Below are 18,737 nucleotides of genomic sequence, written 5' to 3' on the forward strand. Positions count from 1 at the left end.
CATTCACTTTCCTTGCTCCTGCTGTCCTGGCACAGAACGATCAGTGTTGTGCGAGGGCTGGTGGAGTAACCAAGCCAAGAAGTCCCAGGTTCAAATTTCTTGGCCCCAACTCATATCTGCAATAGGGAGAGGGTAATATTGACCTACTTTACAAGATGGTGATAGTATGGATTACTGAGAGAATTATGTGGCGCGCCTTGAATGCTCCAAATAATACTGTGCATAAATGTCAAGCACTGTGAATCTGCGTAGGACCAGTGGGCTGGAGGATTTTGTCTTGCAGTTGCACTTGGTTAACCTTCTGGTCGTCCCAGCCCTGAAAGTCCAAAATACACCAAAGTGTCTCTGAGAAGCCCCAGCCTGCAGTAAGTCTTGGAGTGACCTCTGCTGATGCCAGAAACAGATGTTCGTTGAGGGTGTGGGCAGCTATATTCCAAACACTCCCACTCAGTACTTAGCAAACCAGGCAAGGTGCCAGCGTGCTGCTGCTGCTGCTGCTGGAGGGCTCATAATGTTTGGCTTGGAAATTACTTTCCCTAAACAGCCTGGCTGATTCACCAGTGAAAAGGAAATGCACTAGGCTAAAAAGCACAGATGCTGAGTGTGTGAAGCAGACTGTGGGAATGGTGCTCTCAACAAGCGCTTTGCCGAGAGTAGTGTATGGAGTGGAGCAGCTGGAAAGAAGGTGGAGAAAGAGCCAGAAGCAGCTGATCTTGTGCTGAAACCCAACCTCTAGGAACACACTCTGGGCACTCCTCTCTCTCAGTAGCTGCAGAGGAGCTGGGCAGCGTATCTTCTCCAGCACAGCCTGATTCTCCAACGGCGGAAGGGTGCATGATCTTTCCGATTAGAGGCAGATTCATCATTCTACAGCAGGACTAGCTGCCTCCAGCTCTCTGCCATCAAGCTAAATTGGAACAGTCCCTGCTACGAGCCCCAGCATACTCCTGTGCCTTCTCTCTCTCTCTCTCTTTCTCTCTCTCTCTCTCCCTCTCTCTCTCTATCGGCTTTGCTGTCAGATCAGGACTTTTGTTGACAACTATCTTGAGTTTTGCTGTTTTCTGAGAACTCCATGAATACCTGCTTGCAGAATTTCTGGCAACACCTCAAGCCCTTTGTGCCCTTCTGCCTCATCAGCGGCATGGTGGTGGCCCTCTACTTCATCCTTGATGCCATCGTGCACAGTGGGCCCTTCACAGATGAACACTTCTTCGAAAAATTTGAGCAAAAGTGGCCCAGGCCTGTGGTCCAGAGTAGGAATGATTCCCATTGATCATGGGAGAGGCAGAGACATGGCTTGGGGACGCTCGGTGCTGGGCCATCATTGGCCAAGGGAACTCTGGCCATCCTGTGTAAGAAATAATTGGCGTAGATCTAAGGAAGAAGGCAAATAAAGGGTCTTGATTTGGGGGGAGGGAGTATTCTAAAGCAAGAGGTGGAACTACTGGTTCCTATGGCGGGGGCAGGGGCGGGGTTATCGTTGAGTTTCTTTGAGATACTTTTTGAATGCAGAGGTATCGCTGTCACTGGGCATGCACTGGTTGTCAGGAACAATTAACTTTACCCAAGCCTGACTGCAGTATGTAATGCATCTTCCCACCATGCTTCATGTAACAAAGTAGAGATGTGAAAGGATGCAGAATAAGTCTTGGGATCATGTGCTTAATTAGAACAAAGGTGTTTGCAAATTTATGTACATGCTGCAGTTCTGTAGGAGCACAGAAGGAGGATTGAATGTGGTCTCAGATGCAGCTTTCAGCCTTTTTGAATCTTGTCTTGAATGTGTCTGGGCCCTGTGTATACAAATACTTGAAAATTTGTGGTCGATACTTGCAGAAATCTCAGAAGCTGGAGTGAGTGGCTGAACAAGATTTCCAGTTGTTGAGCATAATAGGGCTTCGGTATTTTCTGTAGTTCTCTGCCCTTCCCAATGATACATTATACAAAATACTCAACATTTAGAAGAAGCCCTGTAAAATAAGAAATAGCATGCTTTATACAAGTTGTATAAATCCTTTTTTCTTGATGCAAGGTTTTACTTTTTTATTTTCCCTATCATGCAGCCCTGGGTAGATGATGCATTTAGGCAACAAAATATGAGCACAGCACACTTAGCTATATAGCCCTTCCATAAAAGTCAAAGTTGATAAACAGATCTGGTTATCTAATTTTTATCTTATACCATGCCTCAGAGTTCAGTCCTTCTTGTATTACAGGATGGAGAACTGGAGCTGAAGGGAAATGCCTTGCCCATAATTGCTTAATACATGGCTGAGCTTGAATCTGAGGTCAACACTTGTTTTGATAGCCCCTGCTGGCAAAATTCATAATGAAGTCCATTTGTAAAGGGCTTTCTGCGTATAACACAATATTCTGCTCAGGAGCACTCAGGTGGTGTACACCCTTTCAGAACAGCTGAGTTTCTGTGCTGGGGTGCAGCAAGACATTTCCCAGGCCCGGGGTGGGGGGCGGGGGGGGTGTCAGACTGCCACCATCTTGGCGTCTCCCTTCGCTATCATCATGGGAGGGGGCTGGGGCTGTACAACATGGCTCTACTGGGCCACATGCCATGTGCACCTGCCCTATTACAGTCTGTCTGGAATCTTTTCTTTAATTTGCTTCTCTTTTTCAGGGTGAAATATGAAGACCCTCTAGCAACCAAAGGACTAGCTGGAGCCTTGGATGCCAGGCAGCAGAGTACAGGCGCGGTGAGTAGCTACTTCTGAGGTGCTCAGAGTATTCCATGTGTGATTGCCATGTCCTCATAAACCCCAGATACCAGCTGTAGGTAGTTTGCTCACTCAGCTTCTCAAAGCAGGTTTCAGTGTTCCTGATACACACCAATACAGAAAGTGTAAGGGCATAACCTTTTCTGTATTTCCAAAAATCTTTAGCTTCCAAAGTGGAGCTCATCTATCTCCCTTGAGTGCTGTTCCTGCAATGACAGTGTATGCAATTCCCCGCTCACATTTACTTCCTGGATTTGCGCCTATCTATTTGAAGCAGCGTTCAGTAACTTCATATAATTTAGTCACAATTGCAATCAACGGCTGTCTTTTCATTTAAACACAGCCAGTAAATGCTGCTATTTATACAACTTTTTAAAAAAACATTGCCGCATTCTTTCCAATCTTTGCCTTCATGTATGTCTGGTTTAAGACGGAAGCCCTGGTTAAACTGAGAGGGAAGACCTTGTGCTTTGCACTTGCTGAGCCATGATTAAGAGAATGGTAACATTGCATCTGCAGCAGCCCATGGGTTGCCTAGGAGGGAGAGTTGCACCAGGTGCGGTTTTTCTCATTGTAGTTCTACGCTGATAGGAGAAGTGCACCTAACTGAATTCTCTTATCTGTATAGTTCTGTATATATCATGAGGTTCAGGCCATGGCAGCTCAGTGTTAAAGTTGATAATTAGAGCCATGTAGGTAGGTGCCACCTGTCTCTGAACACTAAAGGCTGAAGGAATTAGTCCCTCAGAAGCCTCCTACTGAAGTCACTCATGAGGTGAGACAGTTGTGTTCGCGTGAATGGTCGCTCTGCATGCTGAAAACCTTAACTTTCTAAATATATTCTCTTCTTGAGGTTGGCGTTACTTTCTGACGCCATAGTCCGCCAAGCTTCCTTTCAGGCTCTGGGTTAGAAGTGTAGCAGGCCATTCTGCTGCTGCCCTGTCCTTCCATTCCACAGAAGGAGAAGGAAGGAGTCACACTTTTTCTTTCTAGCTCTAAAAGGAATACAGCTCCATTGTTTGTTCAGTTCGGGGTTCTCCCTTACTCCATTAGTCTCTCCAAGAAATGGAAGAAAAAAAATTTATCAATCCATCAGTCATCTTTTATTTGTGGAAGAAGGTACCTGGTCTCCTTGCTGACCTCATTGACATTACATTGTGGAGGATGCGTATGTTTCTTACCACTCCTACAATTTCTAGCACCTTTTCAAAGCAAACTCTCTCTTAACTAGCTGGAGCCAAATGATGGAGCCCTGATCTCAAACTGGATGATGCAGCAAGGAATGGTGAGAACGTGCTGCTGCTGGGGAAAGAGCAGAATAGATTTCAGGCACTGCTAACCAAGGGTGTGCTGCTAATCGAAGAGTGTATGGGGACACATAATAGGCAGAGTGGCTGGAAGCTGGAAAATCCCTTCCAGTAAATCCACATTCTAGAAAACTCTTCGAAACGGAAGAATGATAGAAAGCATGATTTAAAAAATCGAGCAGAGAGCTCCTAATTCCTTTAGTCTCAGTATCCTGTTGGGATTAGAAACTGCAGTCTCTAGATCCAATAGCAGATGCCCTTGATGCTTCATCAAGCACAGAGCCTACTTTCTCCTTTGTACCAGCATTGCACTACCCTTAAGGAATTGTACAAACTCCATCAGTGATTTCTTGCTGGCTTGTTCCTCTGCACTGCAAGTTATTTTTATTTCAAAAAAATAAAGACTTTTCCACACTAGGGTGAATATCACCCATGAGGAGAAAAGTATAGGAGTGGCCAGCTGTTATGCTCCCATGTAGCAAGAAGAAATTGCACTCCCCAAATGGCTAACCATTTCCCAGTTGTCTTCCACATTAGCAGCCCAGTAGCAAGCTACTTTCCATGACTGATGCACCTTAGTTGATTCTCTCTCCAGTTCTTGTTTGAACCGGACTGCTACCTGTATAATGCAGCAATGCATGCCATGTCATTATTGTGCATGGGTAGCAGACCCTCTTCAATCAGTTGACATGAGTGTGCAATATCCTAAATGCATACTTTTGCTGCACCATCTTTTAAAAGGCCTGTAGTGCCATCTCAGGGAAAGCATAGGCAAGCAGCTTGGTCAGCATCTGGCTGCTGGTTGTTTTGATTCATTTAGTATATATAATAGAACCAGTCAGAGAAATCACCACAAGACTGGAAATCCTAATGGAGGTTCACGTCCAAGGTATCCCCATACACTTTTCCAGCTTTGGGGGTAAATCCTGGCTTTTGTTCCTGTAAACCTCATTCAAGGACAAAGGTACTCCTGCTTGTATCTTCTTATTTCTTTCCGCATCAGTCCTTTTCCTCCCTAGTTGTGATAACCAGTCTGATGGGCGCAGGGGAGACAACACCTTTACCTTGGCAGAGGAAAGAGAACATAGCAAGGATAGCTCAGATGTTGCATTACTGGCTTGGATAAGATGGATTCTCTTGCTTTGGTTTTGCTCTTTTTCTCTTCCATGGATTTGGAAACCGAAGACTGATGAACAGTTATGCAGCAAATAGCAAGGGCGTGCTTTTAATCTCTGCTTAGAGTAACTTTGGGGAGTGCTAGCTCTCTCTCATCCTTTGCTGTTCCAAGTTTATTTTGAGAATTTCCCATCGCACTTCTGGATCTGAGGATTTCAGCTGATCCCTGGTTCCTTTAGCCCTTTTTCTCCACCAACCAGTTCCCTTCCCTCACCGTCTTAAAAACATTTCTGGGTCTGGAAGTAAATGACCACTGACTCTGCCTTGAGCACTTCGCCCTTACCTTAGATGGGCAGCGCAACCAGTTTTAAAAAGAATCCATGTGGGATCTTGAGCCTTTTTTCTTGTCATGTCATGTCTGCTTCTTCCTCATTTCCTGGAATACCACTGTGATTCCAAAGAACCTATTATTGGGAAAGGAGATTAAATATTTTTTAAAGTTTCATATCCCTGTATGCTCAGTAGAACGTGCATAGCTGCTGATCGGAAACACCAGCATGTCTGTGCATCCCTCATCCTAAGTTTCCATTGTTCTTAAATCCTTGGCCTGACCCACCTAGGCCAGCATTCTTTCTCCAGCAGTAGCCAGCCAGCTTCCTCTGGAAATTCACAGGCAGGTTATGAATGTGATGTTCATTCTCTGCCCCCTTGTCCCCAGCATAGATCTGTTTTTCTTGACTCCACTTAAGCTTCTTGAACGAGGCATGCTGGAATGCCCAGAAATCAGTTCTGCAGTAAGAGAACCCCGAAGGCACTCTCTCCTCTGTTGACAACCATCCAAGGCTTATAGCTACACAAAGATGACCCTATCCTGCAGTCCTGGGCTTCATACTATTTACCTAGGAGGGTAAATGCTGCATTAAATGAGAATATGGAATGACTGCAAAAATACTGTCTTCTGCACACTCTCTCACAGAGTGAAAGCTGTCCTTTAAGGGCTTCAGAAGCCAGATAGAATAAATCAAAGGTGCCTTACGCTGTGGGCATGCCAGATCCCAATTATCATTCTATGTCTGCGTGAGTAGCCGTAGAGAGAATGTAAAGACAGCATTGGCATTGATTGGTAAGTAGAGCTTTTTCGGAGGCAAAACATTTCTGTCGTTGTAGTGGATATTCAAAATGTGAAACAAAGAGAAAGAATTTCACAACATCGGAAGCTTCTCACCTTCGTGGAGGAAAGGCTGAAAATAGGATAGTGTGTCCTAAACTGGACAGATACAGGAGATTGCAGTATTTATATCTGTTTGAAAAATCTTTCAGTCTTATGAATATTGCATGATTTTTTTCAGACTTTCTGGTTCCTTGGAAAACATTGCACTCTGATTAGGCAGCCAGAACAAACACGTTTGTACAGATACACTGCTCCCACCCTAGAGCCACACTGTATCAATATACTTCTCTCTGTACTGCCACTAAGAATGTTTCTTGCGAAAAATCCACTTGTTAACATAACATAACATGGGGTGGGGGGAGACATTAACAGTGAAATCCTAAGCAGAGTTACTTCAATCCATTGAACTCTTCCACTGTATTTCCCAGACAGACCTCGAAGCCGAACCGTTTGTCTCCTCTGAGAATCACTTCTGGAACTGCGAGTTATTAATGATACAGAACATGGGAGCCTGTTACTGTGACTTTGGAATGATTATCTATCTAAAGCTGACAAATATTTAATCTCTCAAATGAGGCTGGTCCAGAACTTAAAAGAAAAGGAGCCAGGAGCAGGGCCAATGTAAAATGTAGCTTCAGATGCTGCTCTCGGATAAAGGACGATTCAGGGTACAGCTTGGTTCTGCCCAGATGAATTCAGCTCAGGCTCTTCTGTGCCTGACTGTGCCTTGTTCTTCCTTTTGTTTCCCCCTCTCATGCCAGATTCCTGTCCCCCAAGCCTCCCTCATGGAGGATATTGAGCAATGGCTTTCCGCTGATGTGGTAAGTAAAAAAATGGAGGCATTCATTCATTACTTAAGGTGGACTATGAACTTCCTGCCAAATCTGTGGGGAGCCTTAATTGATACTGTAATGGCATAACATTCAGTTCCTGGGTGTTCTTGTTATATCCGGTGGTGCCCTTCTCTGTTTTCCATTCCCTTTTTTATGATTTGTAGTGAGGGAGCCTGTGGGCTGATTTATATTTCAGCATTCCCTGTGATAAATCATCGCATTTTTTTCCCAGCCAGTGTTATATCATTGCAAATCTCACTTGTGGGCTAAGTTTTCTGATTTCACACAGTTATTTTGCTCCGGACAAAATGTGGGCAAACACTGAACATAAAAGCTGCCCATTATAGAGAACGTGGCTGTGCAAATCAGCTTCATCATGTATTCGCTAAAATGTTAACCACTGGACTTGCCTTCCGGCTTTAAGCCACTGCCCTGCAGATTCTGTCTCGCTCTTTTGATGTGGATGCAGAATGGGAGCCTCTCTGTGGTTCATCACTTCTGGATGCTTTTGATAGCTTGGAAGGGTCAGCTTTTGATAGCTGTATCCCAGTACATTTCTTCTCTGCTATGCTGCTTGCTCCTACTGATAGGAGAGATCTAAAATGAGGCAGAGAAATATGTACCCCCTCCATAGACTGGGTGCCACAACATCTGTCTTAATCAGAATGGAATTCTCTACCTACTTGATATGTTCCAAAGTTTTTATTGTGTCTTCCTTTGTTTCCATGTTGTCTTTTGTTCTCTCTTCTCTGGAAAACGAGAATGAGGACCCAAAAGGTGTCACCAGTGAAGGTGAGCTGCTGTCTACTACCTTGCCCATGCTCCTGCTAATTCATGCAGGCATATATTGCCTCTGTCTATTGAACCATATACATTAGAAAAGATACCATATATGAATGAGTAGCACACATTCATATATGCCCCCCCCCCCCCCAGTGTATCAGAGCTCCGTAATAGGGTTGTTAGATCACAGGACTGTCGGGATGCATCGCTCCCATGCCTGCACAAGTAGGGAAGTCCTGCATAAGGAGTTACATGAGACCTCAACACCCCAGGATCTCAACCCTCAAACTCTTCTTGCTCTGGTGAAGTTCCTCCGTCTTTGTTAAAACTGTTCCTTTTGCCCTTTCTTTCCAGAATTTGACAAGTTCCTGGAAGAGCGAGCAAAGGTGGCAGATCAACTGCCCACGCTTCCCAGTCCCCCAGCTGGGGTTCCTTCCCCCCCATCCAGCTCTGGCCCTCACCGGAAGAAAGAGAAGGAAGACGACGCAATGTTTGCTTTATGAGCCGTCCTACAGACTGGTGTGCCGTGGCTGCGAAAGGACCTGTGTGCTGCACTGCTCTCCTCCTCCGTGGGGGAGGGGGCAAGAGAGGAGCGGGTGGGGAAAGGGCCCCCCCTCTTTCCTTTCCTCCTGCCTCCCTTACCAGGCTGCTTTGGGGTTAAGTTAATCATTGCTGCATCCAGGGACACAAAAGAGAGAGAGAAGGGAGTGGTGGGAAGAGTTTGCAAAGATGCCAAATGTGTTGTCAAGAAGAGTGGGTGAATTTGGGATTTCTCCTGTGTGGTTGAAATAGGTTTTTTTTTCCTACGATCAGTCCTCCTTTTTTCCAATGAAGTGACTGTAAAAGCAATGGTAGTTTCCTGTCATCCCCGTAAGCAGCTGCATTTAGTTGTAAAACTGAGCACCTCCCTTTTTACCTACTTTGCCCTCCTTTGGCCGGATAGGAATCATGGACACTTTTACAATGACACGAGAGCTGTTTAAGTAGGGCAGTGATGCCTGCAGGCCTCTGCTAGATCCCTTCCCTCTTGTACAACACCTGCTGGCATTGAGCATCCTGTCTGCAGGCCATACAAGGTTTCCATAGCTAGTAAAAGTATCGGCCTCATGGCAGAGGAGGCATCAGTGGTACCATTTAGGAGGCAAACTCTCTTTTGAAATGTCCTCATAAGGCCCATTAATCATGGCTTCTCTTCCCTCTCTGTAGCTGTCCTCTAGCGCTCCGCTCCGTAACCCATCCTTCTTCAATCAGTTGAATTTTTTTTTTCTGGTGTATTAGAGAACACTACGAGGAAACAGCATTCACTGTGTTAAAGGTTGAGAGGTGAGCAGCTTGTTTGGGATAAAATGCTGAATATTCCATGTACCTGGGAGACTTGCCTTTTATATTTACATATTAAAAAAAAAACACCTATGGACCTCACTAGAGAACGTGTGGTTTTTCTGCAGCCTTGTTTAGTGAGATAAAATACAGTCATACCAAGTTAGGAAGAAGAAAACACAGCCACGCTGCTGAATGAGTGAGTGTGGCTTCTAGGAGAGAGTCACAGCAAGAGGCTACCTCCTGAAGTGGGTACTGTCTCTGGAGGCAGGGGTGCCTCTGTTGCTGGAACCAGACACCATCTCATTGAATCTAGTACAGCTGTCCTTACACTATACCCATCAAATCCAAACTGCACACCAAGGAAATACGGAGATATGTGCTCAGATTAAGTTGAGCCATGTATGAAGATATGCCTAAATCACTTAATTTGTGTAATTACTCTGATTGCAAAATTCTACATTTGTCCTTTTCCTTCTTCACCTGTGCCAGATCGGGAAATGTAAGAAAGTAGGATGGTATGGCTTGATGTGCTGCTACTGACACAGATAGTTTCAAACTGGCTCTGCATGGGGAGGCTGTGGTTGGATTTATATTGATAATTTCAATGCTAGCTTTAAAATGTGTATGCTGAAAAGAACTAGCAGCTATAAGACGGAGCAAGAGAATGATCAAAGAAGGATACTGAGCTCTTCTGTGTGGTCACTGGATGTTCTTGCCACACTACGGTTAGATGAGGAGGGGTCCCAGGTCCCAGTTACTTGCATGCAGCTCTTTATCAATGTATGTAATGAGATCATTTGAGAGGAGCATTTAACAGCCATTTGCACTCTCCAGCCAAAGCAGTAAAACATAATGTATGAAATCGTTGTATACTGAATCAGGCCATAGATTTGCCTAGCACAGTATTGCCTATACCAGCTGACTGCCTGTCAAAGGTCTCAAGCAAAGAAGGGATCTTCCCCAATACTTGCAACCTGTGACCCTTTAATTGGGGATGCACTACCCCTCAGTCACTGCCTTGTGTGCATTACCAAAGCAGTAAGTAAAATAGCCACACGTGGTTTCTCACAACTAGAGTTGCCAGTTTCCAGGTGGGGCCTGCCTGGAGTTCTCTTGGAATTATAAGTGCTGTCCAGAAATATTGTCGAAGGCTTTCACGGCCGGAGAACGATGGTTGTTGTGGGTTTTCCGGGCTGTATTGCCGTGGTCTTGGCATTGTAGTTCCTGACGTTTTGCCAGCAGCTGTGGCTGGCATCTTCAGAGGTGCTCCAGTTTCCCTGGAGGAAAAAAAAGCAGCTTTGGAAGGGTGACTGTATGGTATCATATCCCCACTAAATATCTTTCGCAGAGGCCACCCCCAAATCTCTAGGAATTTCCATAGTAGAGGTGGCAACCCTACTGCATAAACCATGTTAGCCTGTGGCAGCTATGTACTCTTGAGGATGGAGGAAGATAATCCTTGTGGAGATGCCTTGCATAAGAGGCTAGAAAGGAGGCAGGTAGCATTAAGAATTTATTTACTGGGCCAGGCCAAGGTCTATTTAGTTGCAAATTCTGTTTCCTTCCCTTGTTTTCCCCTAGCAGCTGGTATTCAGCTGTACTGCATCGATCAAAGTCACATTTCGCTAACAGGGCTAATTTTGCTTTGTGCCCCTTTGTTCCTACCTAAAGGTAGATTCAGTGTTTTTGTCTCTGCTCTGGGAGGCAAGGCAATCACAGGAGATTAGACTGTATTGCCTAGGAACGAATTAAAAGGAAAGAGTCTATGAAATGGCCAGAGTGTTGCTTCAGGGGTAGAGTTGAGGGTTTTAGTCTTATTTTTTCTCCAAGATCCTAGCAGGAAATTGCTCAGCCCAGCTATATGTAGAATAATCAAAAACCATCAGGTTCAAAAGCTGGGAGAAGTCCAGTTACGCATTGATAGTAGTGTCACAAACACTAATCCATTACAGTAGATGCCTATGATACTCATATTCCAAAAAGCAATCATAAAAGCAATGGATGCAAGTAGCTGGGTGTTAAATCACATTTTCCAGCATCAAAATACTGCTGTTTGTTAGCTGGTAACAAACAACTGGAAGCTCAGCATTAAGAGATGTCTGCATGTGTGCAAGCACACACAGCATTCTGACAAATCAGTAAGACAAGCTCACTAGCAGAACTAAGGTTGCAATGCTATCTGCAACTACTGAGGATTAAGAGCCCACTGAACTCCATGAGACTTAATGCCAATTAAACATGCATAGACTATCAAACAGTCTTTGCATGCTTTGACTCTCCTTCCTGTGATAGTCAGCAGATAGATACCAACTCATTGACTATGTCCTCTTGCTATAGTGCTGGAGCCATCTCTTCCTGTTCCTACTGCCCAAATAGAACACCTGTAAAGCTGGAGAGACCTTCAAGAGCTTGCATGGTGTTTGCTTTAGTCACTGTCACCCTGGAGGATTAATTAGAACTGAAGTTTTCAGTTAAAGGCTGCAAGCTTTGCACAATAAGTTATCTCGACAACTTGTAAGCAAAGGCATTGTTTTCCCAGTTGCATGACACCAGTTAATACCAAGTGACTTCTCAGGAAGCTCAACAGAAGCCATGATGTTTGACTTATTACCGGATTGGTACAAACTATGAAAACAGACTGCATTTCTCATAAAAACAGCTGCATTGATGATAAGAGGCAGGGGTGGAGACGGGGAAGAAATGGCCCTGGAAAAGTGGCCCAGCCCCAGTCCCCACAAGGAAAAAGGGGCCAGTCTCAAGCAGGAAGTACCTAGGTAAATTGGAGGGGGGGGCGTTAAGGCTGAGCTGGCTGGGCATGCCCTTGGGTTGCTAAATTCAGGATGGAAAATTCTTGGAGATTTGGGGATGGAACCTCTGGAGGGTTAGGTTTGGGAAGGGGAGGGAGCTCAGCAGGGTATAATGCCGTAGAGTTCACCTTCCAAAACAGACATTCCCTCCAGCGGAACTGGCCTGTGTAGTCTGGAGGTCAGTTGTACTTCCAGTAAATCTCCAGGCCCCACCTGAAAGTTGGCAACTCCAGTTCAATCCATTCTGTGGCGAGGCGCCAGATCGAAGCATCCTGTCCCTTGAGGCGGGACCGGACGCGTGCATCCCTCGCTGTGGTGAGCCCTGCTTCTCTGTGCCTCTGGCATGCACCCAACCCTCTTTGGAGCTGGGGTGGCTCCTGGGTCGGGATGGCCCCAGTGGCGATGCATGGCTTGCAGACCATCAGCCTGCTGGGACTCTTCCCTTGTCCTTAAGGGCGATCTTAATAGCCAAGCAATCCCTAATACGTGGGGTAGTGTTTGGAAGCCAGTTAGATGGAACAAAATCTGTGTCGGCTGTCTTCCTCGCATGGTGACTATATATGTCGCGTCTTCCAGACCGTAGCCTCAACCTGATTCTTCCTTGCCGCTGGGGCACCCCAACCATAGCATATTCAGGACACTCATTCCACATTGTAGGCTTTTATGTGGAACTTCCCCATGTGTGTGTCCTACCTTCCTGATCAGTTAGAGGGGGGGGTGCTCTTGTGCTGTTGCAGTCTTGCAGTGAAGCAGTGGTGCAGTCCAGCAAAAAAAATGTAATCTACACATGTGTCTCATCACTGTGTTGCTTAAACAATTACTGCCCCCCAAACCCACTAGTGAATCGCATCTTGCGTACATCTCTGGCCTTTGATTAGTTAGCTGCTTTCGCATGATTGGCTCATTGTTTGGCTTGCTTGTTGTCCTTCCTTCCCTTTTTGAATGATGGACAGTAGCTAAAGAATTCAGCATAGCTATGATCACGGTCAGCCACAGGACTAAGGGGATGTTGCTTAAGCACCCTTACACTTTGTTTTGTTGTCATGTTCTGATAATCAGTAAAGAATTTAGCTGTTTTTATAATTCTTATATTGAGACTGGATTCGATATTACCAGGGCTCATTTCGAGGGGGAACGCTCAGGAATGCAGTTCTGGCAGTTCCCCAAAGAGGTCACATGTCAGGTGGCCCCGCCCACCTGACTCTGCCATTTTGGGCCCGTTTCAGCCTGGATTAGGACTGAAACGGCCCAGATCGGGCCTCTGACGGGTGGTGGATCACTCTCCCGCTCAGCAGCAACCCAATCCTGACCATTTGGGGCCCAATTTTGGCCCTGAATGGCCAGGATTGGGTCCAAAACAGCCAGGATAGGTGATGTCAGGGGGTGTGGCATATGCAAATCAGTTATGCTAATGACACACTTCCAGTGATGGCAAGGGGTGTGGCATATGCTAATGAGTTATGCTGATGAGTTCCTCCAGCTCTTTTTCTACAGAATGACCCCTAATTATTACTGTGCACAAATTTCATTCATAAAAATGGCAGGGGGAGTAATGCTTAATGCTGCTTCCTTAATCTGGTGGTACAATCCATTCTATCACCTCATTCTTTTACATGTTTACCCTGTCTGCCTCATGCATATAAGGGCCTGCATGTACTCTGTTGTTACACGAGGCTGAAAGATGCATTGGTGTCTGGGTCACAGTGAACTGGTGGGTGGGTGAGTGTGAGACAGAATGTGTGTGTTCATCATCGTTGGGGATGGGGATAATTCTTCCTCTGATGCCTCTCAGAGTTTCTCTCCCTGCTCTTCAGCCTTTCAGCCAAGCAGTGACAGCATTCTCTTTGGGGTTACCCATTACACTTTCCCAACACAGCGCACACTTCTGGTTTGCATGTAACGATCTTGCATGTCTGTATTTTGCTACACAAACACACACATTGTACATGTGCTAAGGAGCAGTGACCAACGGCAGCTTTCCAGCATGTGTAAATGCAGTGAAAATCACCTGTAAAGTTGCCTGCATTTCAACGCAGAACAGCCTTTCATGCTTTTTTTTCCTGTCCCAAGAGCACGTTTCCAAAACCAAACAGCCAGCAGGGGGCAGCACCATTCCACTGCAAACAGATCAGCACACAGTCTCTTTCAGTGATCTTTTAGGACTTGGTTCAAAGACAAGCGCTCTTGTCCTCCTTGTGGGTTGCCTTGTGCATGATGGATGATACTTGGCATCCGATAAAGTGGGCCGCAGCCCCTGGAAGCGCACGCTACAATAAATCCATTTGTCATGAAAGTGCTGCAAGTATTCTTTTTGCTTTTGCTGCATGATGTGAATCTTTACTTTTCCATTTGTTACCGGTCAGTTTTTTTATGTTTTCACACCACCTCAGAAGGAGTTGCTTGCCTCAGACCTCCCCTGCAGAAACACTGCAGGCACTTCACTGTGCGAATCGTGGCTTGGCGCCACTTTCACTGCCATCATTGGAGGTCCCTTGGCACTGCGGTTGAATAACCTGATGAGGTACAGTTTCCTCCTCTGCCCCACCCATGTCGTTTGTAAGGGTGCAGATAAATAGATACATGGAAAGGTAAAGGAAAGTGGGCTTTTACTGCATGAGCATTCATTATTTTGTTAATAACGTTTTATTACTACTTTTTTATCCCACTCTTCTTGCAAGGAGCTCAGAGCAGCATAGTTTCATTCCCTCCTCCATTTTATTTATTTAGTGCATTTTTTATTTTGTCCTTTCTCCAAGGAGTTCAGAGCAGTATATATCCTTCTCCTCTCCCCCATTTTGTTCTCACAACAACCCTGTGAGGTAGATTGGGCTGGGAGAGTAACCAGCTCAATGGGATTTGAGCTTGGGTCTTCCTAATCCACTTTGAGTCTCAGCAAGAAAGGTGGCCAATAAATTTATTTATGTCATTTATAGTCTGCCTTTCTCACTGAGACCCAAGGCAGATAACATAGTGTGAGATTAGTACAATTGGTATCAAGGACATTTCCATAAACAATGCCACAGGATCAATAAATACAAGTTTACAAAGACATTGTACAAAGAAATTGAGTAAGTAAATAGTCTGACACTCTAACCACTACACCATGCTGTGAACCCCATGGTTGAGGAATCTAACGCAGATTTCCCAAGTCAAAATCCAAAACACTTGTTTCCATGAAGCCACCCCTTCTCCCCAACAACACCTTATTATTTCCAGAACATTTCCTCATTGCTTTACTGCCTCCTCCCCTTTTGAAGGACGTAGATTCCCGTGTCCACTAGATTTCTCCTACCCTTTAAAAAGACTCAGAACAGGCTTTTCTCCTTATTGCAGGATTTTCTCCTTCATCCTTCCCCTCTACCATTATGATTGAGCTCTGTTTAAAGTACTCGTACAGAAATGGAATGAGCAACACTGTAGTTACTGATTTTTTCCTTCCACGCTACAGTTTTGAATGTGGAACTTCCCCATGTTTGTTCTACCGTCCTGTAAAGTTTGCATCTTTGAGGAAGGGGGTTGAACCCGTGATGGAGTGATGGTGGAGTCTAGTGTATTACTGTGTTCCTTAAGCAGCTACTGCCCCCAAAGGCCACCGGCGAATCGGATCTTGCATATGATACATTTCTGCATGCGCTAGTTTTAACGTGCTCCCTGCAAATATACATCAGCTGAAGGGAACTGCTTCTTTTTTAAAAAAAGAGAGCTCAAACGAGCTCAGGATGGCGCCACAGGGAGAGGAAAGGTTCCTGCTTTCCCCTCACACGAGAACGGCATGCAAGTTGAGTTATTTCAGTGCGTTCCCGTATTTGACTGGCGATTTTGATTTGACTGTGTTCCTTCCTCCCCTTTGAATTTTGGACAGGAGGTAAAGAATTCAGCACAATTATGATCATGGTCAGTTGCAGGATTAAGGGGGTGTTGCTTCGGAACTTGATTGTTGACGTTCTTCAAAACACCTTACACTATTTTGTTGTCCCATTCTTTTCATCAATAAAGAATTTAGCTGTTACACTTTATGTCAAAGTCGAATTCTTTTATTACTGTGTGCACAAATTTTATTCACAGAAAGTGTGTGGGGGGGGTTCGGGGTTAATGGTTAATATTGAGGCAAATTCTGCTTCAATATCACCTAATCATGAATAAATCATTGTTAATGCCAAGAAATACTTTTATAGCTGCATTCTGATTCATGAACTATTACTCATGAATTTTTAATAGACCCAGTGTTTTTTTAAAATAGTACTAGTACTCATATATATATATATGCACTAATTCCCACAAATTACCACCTCAGTACTTGGCAGAGCCACTCAAAAGGTGCTGATACTCAGTATCAGTGAGTACTGCTCCAAAAAAAGCCCTGAATAGGCCACTTACTGTGCTGGGCCTTTGCTAGTAGGTTTCCTTTTTGTTGTTTTCTGCTGTTTCTGTGGAGGGCATGCTGGACAGGATGGGTGCCCTGGGTTATGAGAAGCACCCTGAACTTTCTCCTCAGTACTGGTGAGTGTATGTAAACTGCTGTCAAGTCTCAGCCAGCTTATGGCAACCCCTTACAGCTTTCAAGGCAAGAGAAGAACAGAGGTGGTTTGCCATTGCCTGTCTCTGCATAGCAACCCTGGACTTCCTTAGTGACGTCCCATCCAAACATATGACCATGGCTGACCCTGCTTGACTTCCAAAATCAGGCCATCTAGGCCAGGGTCAGCAATAGTCAGTAAGCCGTTTCTTAAACTGTTTGGAGCCCAAATCAGCCTAGTGCAAACCATGAGAATGTTCCCAGGGCCTGGGATGCCTGTTCCCCCACCTTCTCCCACCACCACCAGCCAGGTAAGTGGTGGCAGGAGAAGAGGCTGGGACTAAAGGATCACCCACCCCACGGAGGGACCTGACAGCCCTAGTCAGCAAGTACTGCCAAAAAAAAACCCTGATTAGACCAGTTACTGTTCTAGGCCTTTGCTAGCAGGTATCCCTTTAACTGGTTGCTGTGATCACTCTGGGGAGCATACCATGGGCATGAGGTACGAGAAACACCCTGAACCTTCTCCTCACTAGAGATGGGCACGAGCCGCATTACGATAGAAAAATACCCACGATAATGGCATTCGCGCGATTGGGACCCGGCGGATCGGTGCTGTCCACGGCAACCGTTCCAGTGTTCAGGGTGGGGTGGGGCTTGATCGGGGTGATCGGTATCTGATCGGAGATCCAGTCACTCCGGCGCCAGGAATTATTCCCCTGGCAACGGAGCCAGGGGAATGCCTGAGCTGAGTTTGCCCTCCTTCTGTCACCCTGGAAACTCGAATGGAAGCCCAGCTTGCCTCGATCAGCAGGTCTTCTTTCCAACCATGGAGCAGCAATGCACTCACCAGTTGGGAGAAGACAGCCAGGGGAGGGAGTGTTCTGTAGCCATGGGCACTCCAAACGTTTTTTGCTTTTTAAAAAAATGGAGCTTTGTAGGAGGAATCGCTATTTTTCTGTCTGTCTCTGTTTTTAACCTGCTTTTAAAACACTGTATTTTGTGGGAAAACCTCATTCACGGCTCTGTGTGTGTGTTTAAAATATGCTTTTGGAAGACGGGCTGCTTGCTTTTAAAATTGGGTGGGGAGGAATGGAGGATTCTGTCCCTGCTTTTTTTTAAAAGCTGGGTGAAACATGTTCACGGGGTGTCTCTCTCTCTGTATTTGGAGAGGCAGGGATGGGTTAAAAACTTTCCCCCCTCTGTTCTAAGTGTGTGTGTGTGTGTGTGTGTGTGTGTGTGTGTGTGTGTGTGTGTGTGTGTGTGCGTGTGTGAGAGAGAGAGAGAGAGAGAGAACGTCCCCTCCCTGAGGGGAGGCGGCTCATTGCCGGGTTAAACCCCCCCCCCCTGCTCTAAGTGTGTGTGTGCGCGTGAACGTCCCCTCCCTGAGGGGAGACAGCTCGTTGCCACCTCCCCGTGCCCGCCATACCCGGCGGTCGCCACCACCACCCACCTTCCCACATAGCTGGGAACAGCGGGGTGCCCCTCCGCTTTGGCCTCCCTGATCCCCGATCCACGGATCGGAAACAGGAGATGATCAGTGTGGATCAGTCATTTGGGGTCGTCGCTGGCCCCGATCCCCAATCAGCTTGATCGGTAATTTTTTTTTTGGATCGTGCCCACCTCTACTCCTCACCTAGGGTTGCCAGCCTCCCGGTAGTGACCAGAGATTTCCCGGAATTACAACTGGTCTCCAGGCCACAGAAATCAGTTCACCTGGAGGAAATGGCAGCTTTGGGCGTGGAGTCTATGGAGTTATGCCATGCCAAGGTCCTTTCCCTCCCCAAACCCCACTTTCTCCAGGTTTTACTCCCCAGATCTCCAGGAATTTCCCAACTTGGAGCGGGCAACCCTATCCTCACCCCAGACTGATAGCAAGACAATTGTTTCCTTTTCTGCCCAAGTGATCTCACATACTTCCCCAGGCTTACCTTTTTGTTTCCCTTTAGATTGCACAGTGAAAAGAAACCTAGCATGCAGGGCACACAGAGCTTGAAAATGGTGCCTACCTAGTGCAGTGTTCAGCAGTGTTTGCTCTTACGAGGAATGTTTCTAGTGGCAGTGCAGAGAGGATAGGCTGCTTGTTTCCGGCATTCTGATTGGCCATGCAAGTACATTTACCACGTACACAGTATATCACTGGTTCAATATA

At 45.9% G+C, this 18,737-nt stretch overlaps 1 protein-coding gene across 2 annotated transcripts in view; it reads left to right on the top strand.

Moving 5' to 3' along the window:
- The window catches only part of TOM1 (target of myb1 membrane trafficking protein), a 28,266-nt gene extending 18,905 nt beyond the window's left edge, over positions 1-9,361 (top strand). The window contains exons 12-16 of one of the 2 annotated variants that reach the window (XM_054988585.1): positions 2,633-2,708; positions 3,961-4,014; positions 7,085-7,144; positions 7,918-7,948; positions 8,294-9,361. In XM_054988585.1, coding sequence (XP_054844560.1) covers positions 2,633-2,708; positions 3,961-4,014; positions 7,085-7,144; positions 7,918-7,948; positions 8,294-8,442 — 370 coding nt within the window. In that variant the 3' untranslated portion in view covers positions 8,443-9,361. The remainder of the gene's footprint in view (positions 1-2,632; positions 2,709-3,960; positions 4,015-7,084; positions 7,145-7,917; positions 7,949-8,293) is intronic. The other variant, XM_054988586.1, reaches the window with a different exon arrangement.
- The last annotated feature ends 9,376 nt before the right edge of the window (positions 9,362-18,737 follow it).

Source organism: Eublepharis macularius, chromosome 9 (genome assembly GCF_028583425.1).
Source record: "Eublepharis macularius isolate TG4126 chromosome 9, MPM_Emac_v1.0, whole genome shotgun sequence".
In the NCBI taxonomy this organism is placed as follows: domain Eukaryota; kingdom Metazoa; phylum Chordata; class Lepidosauria; order Squamata; family Eublepharidae; genus Eublepharis; species Eublepharis macularius.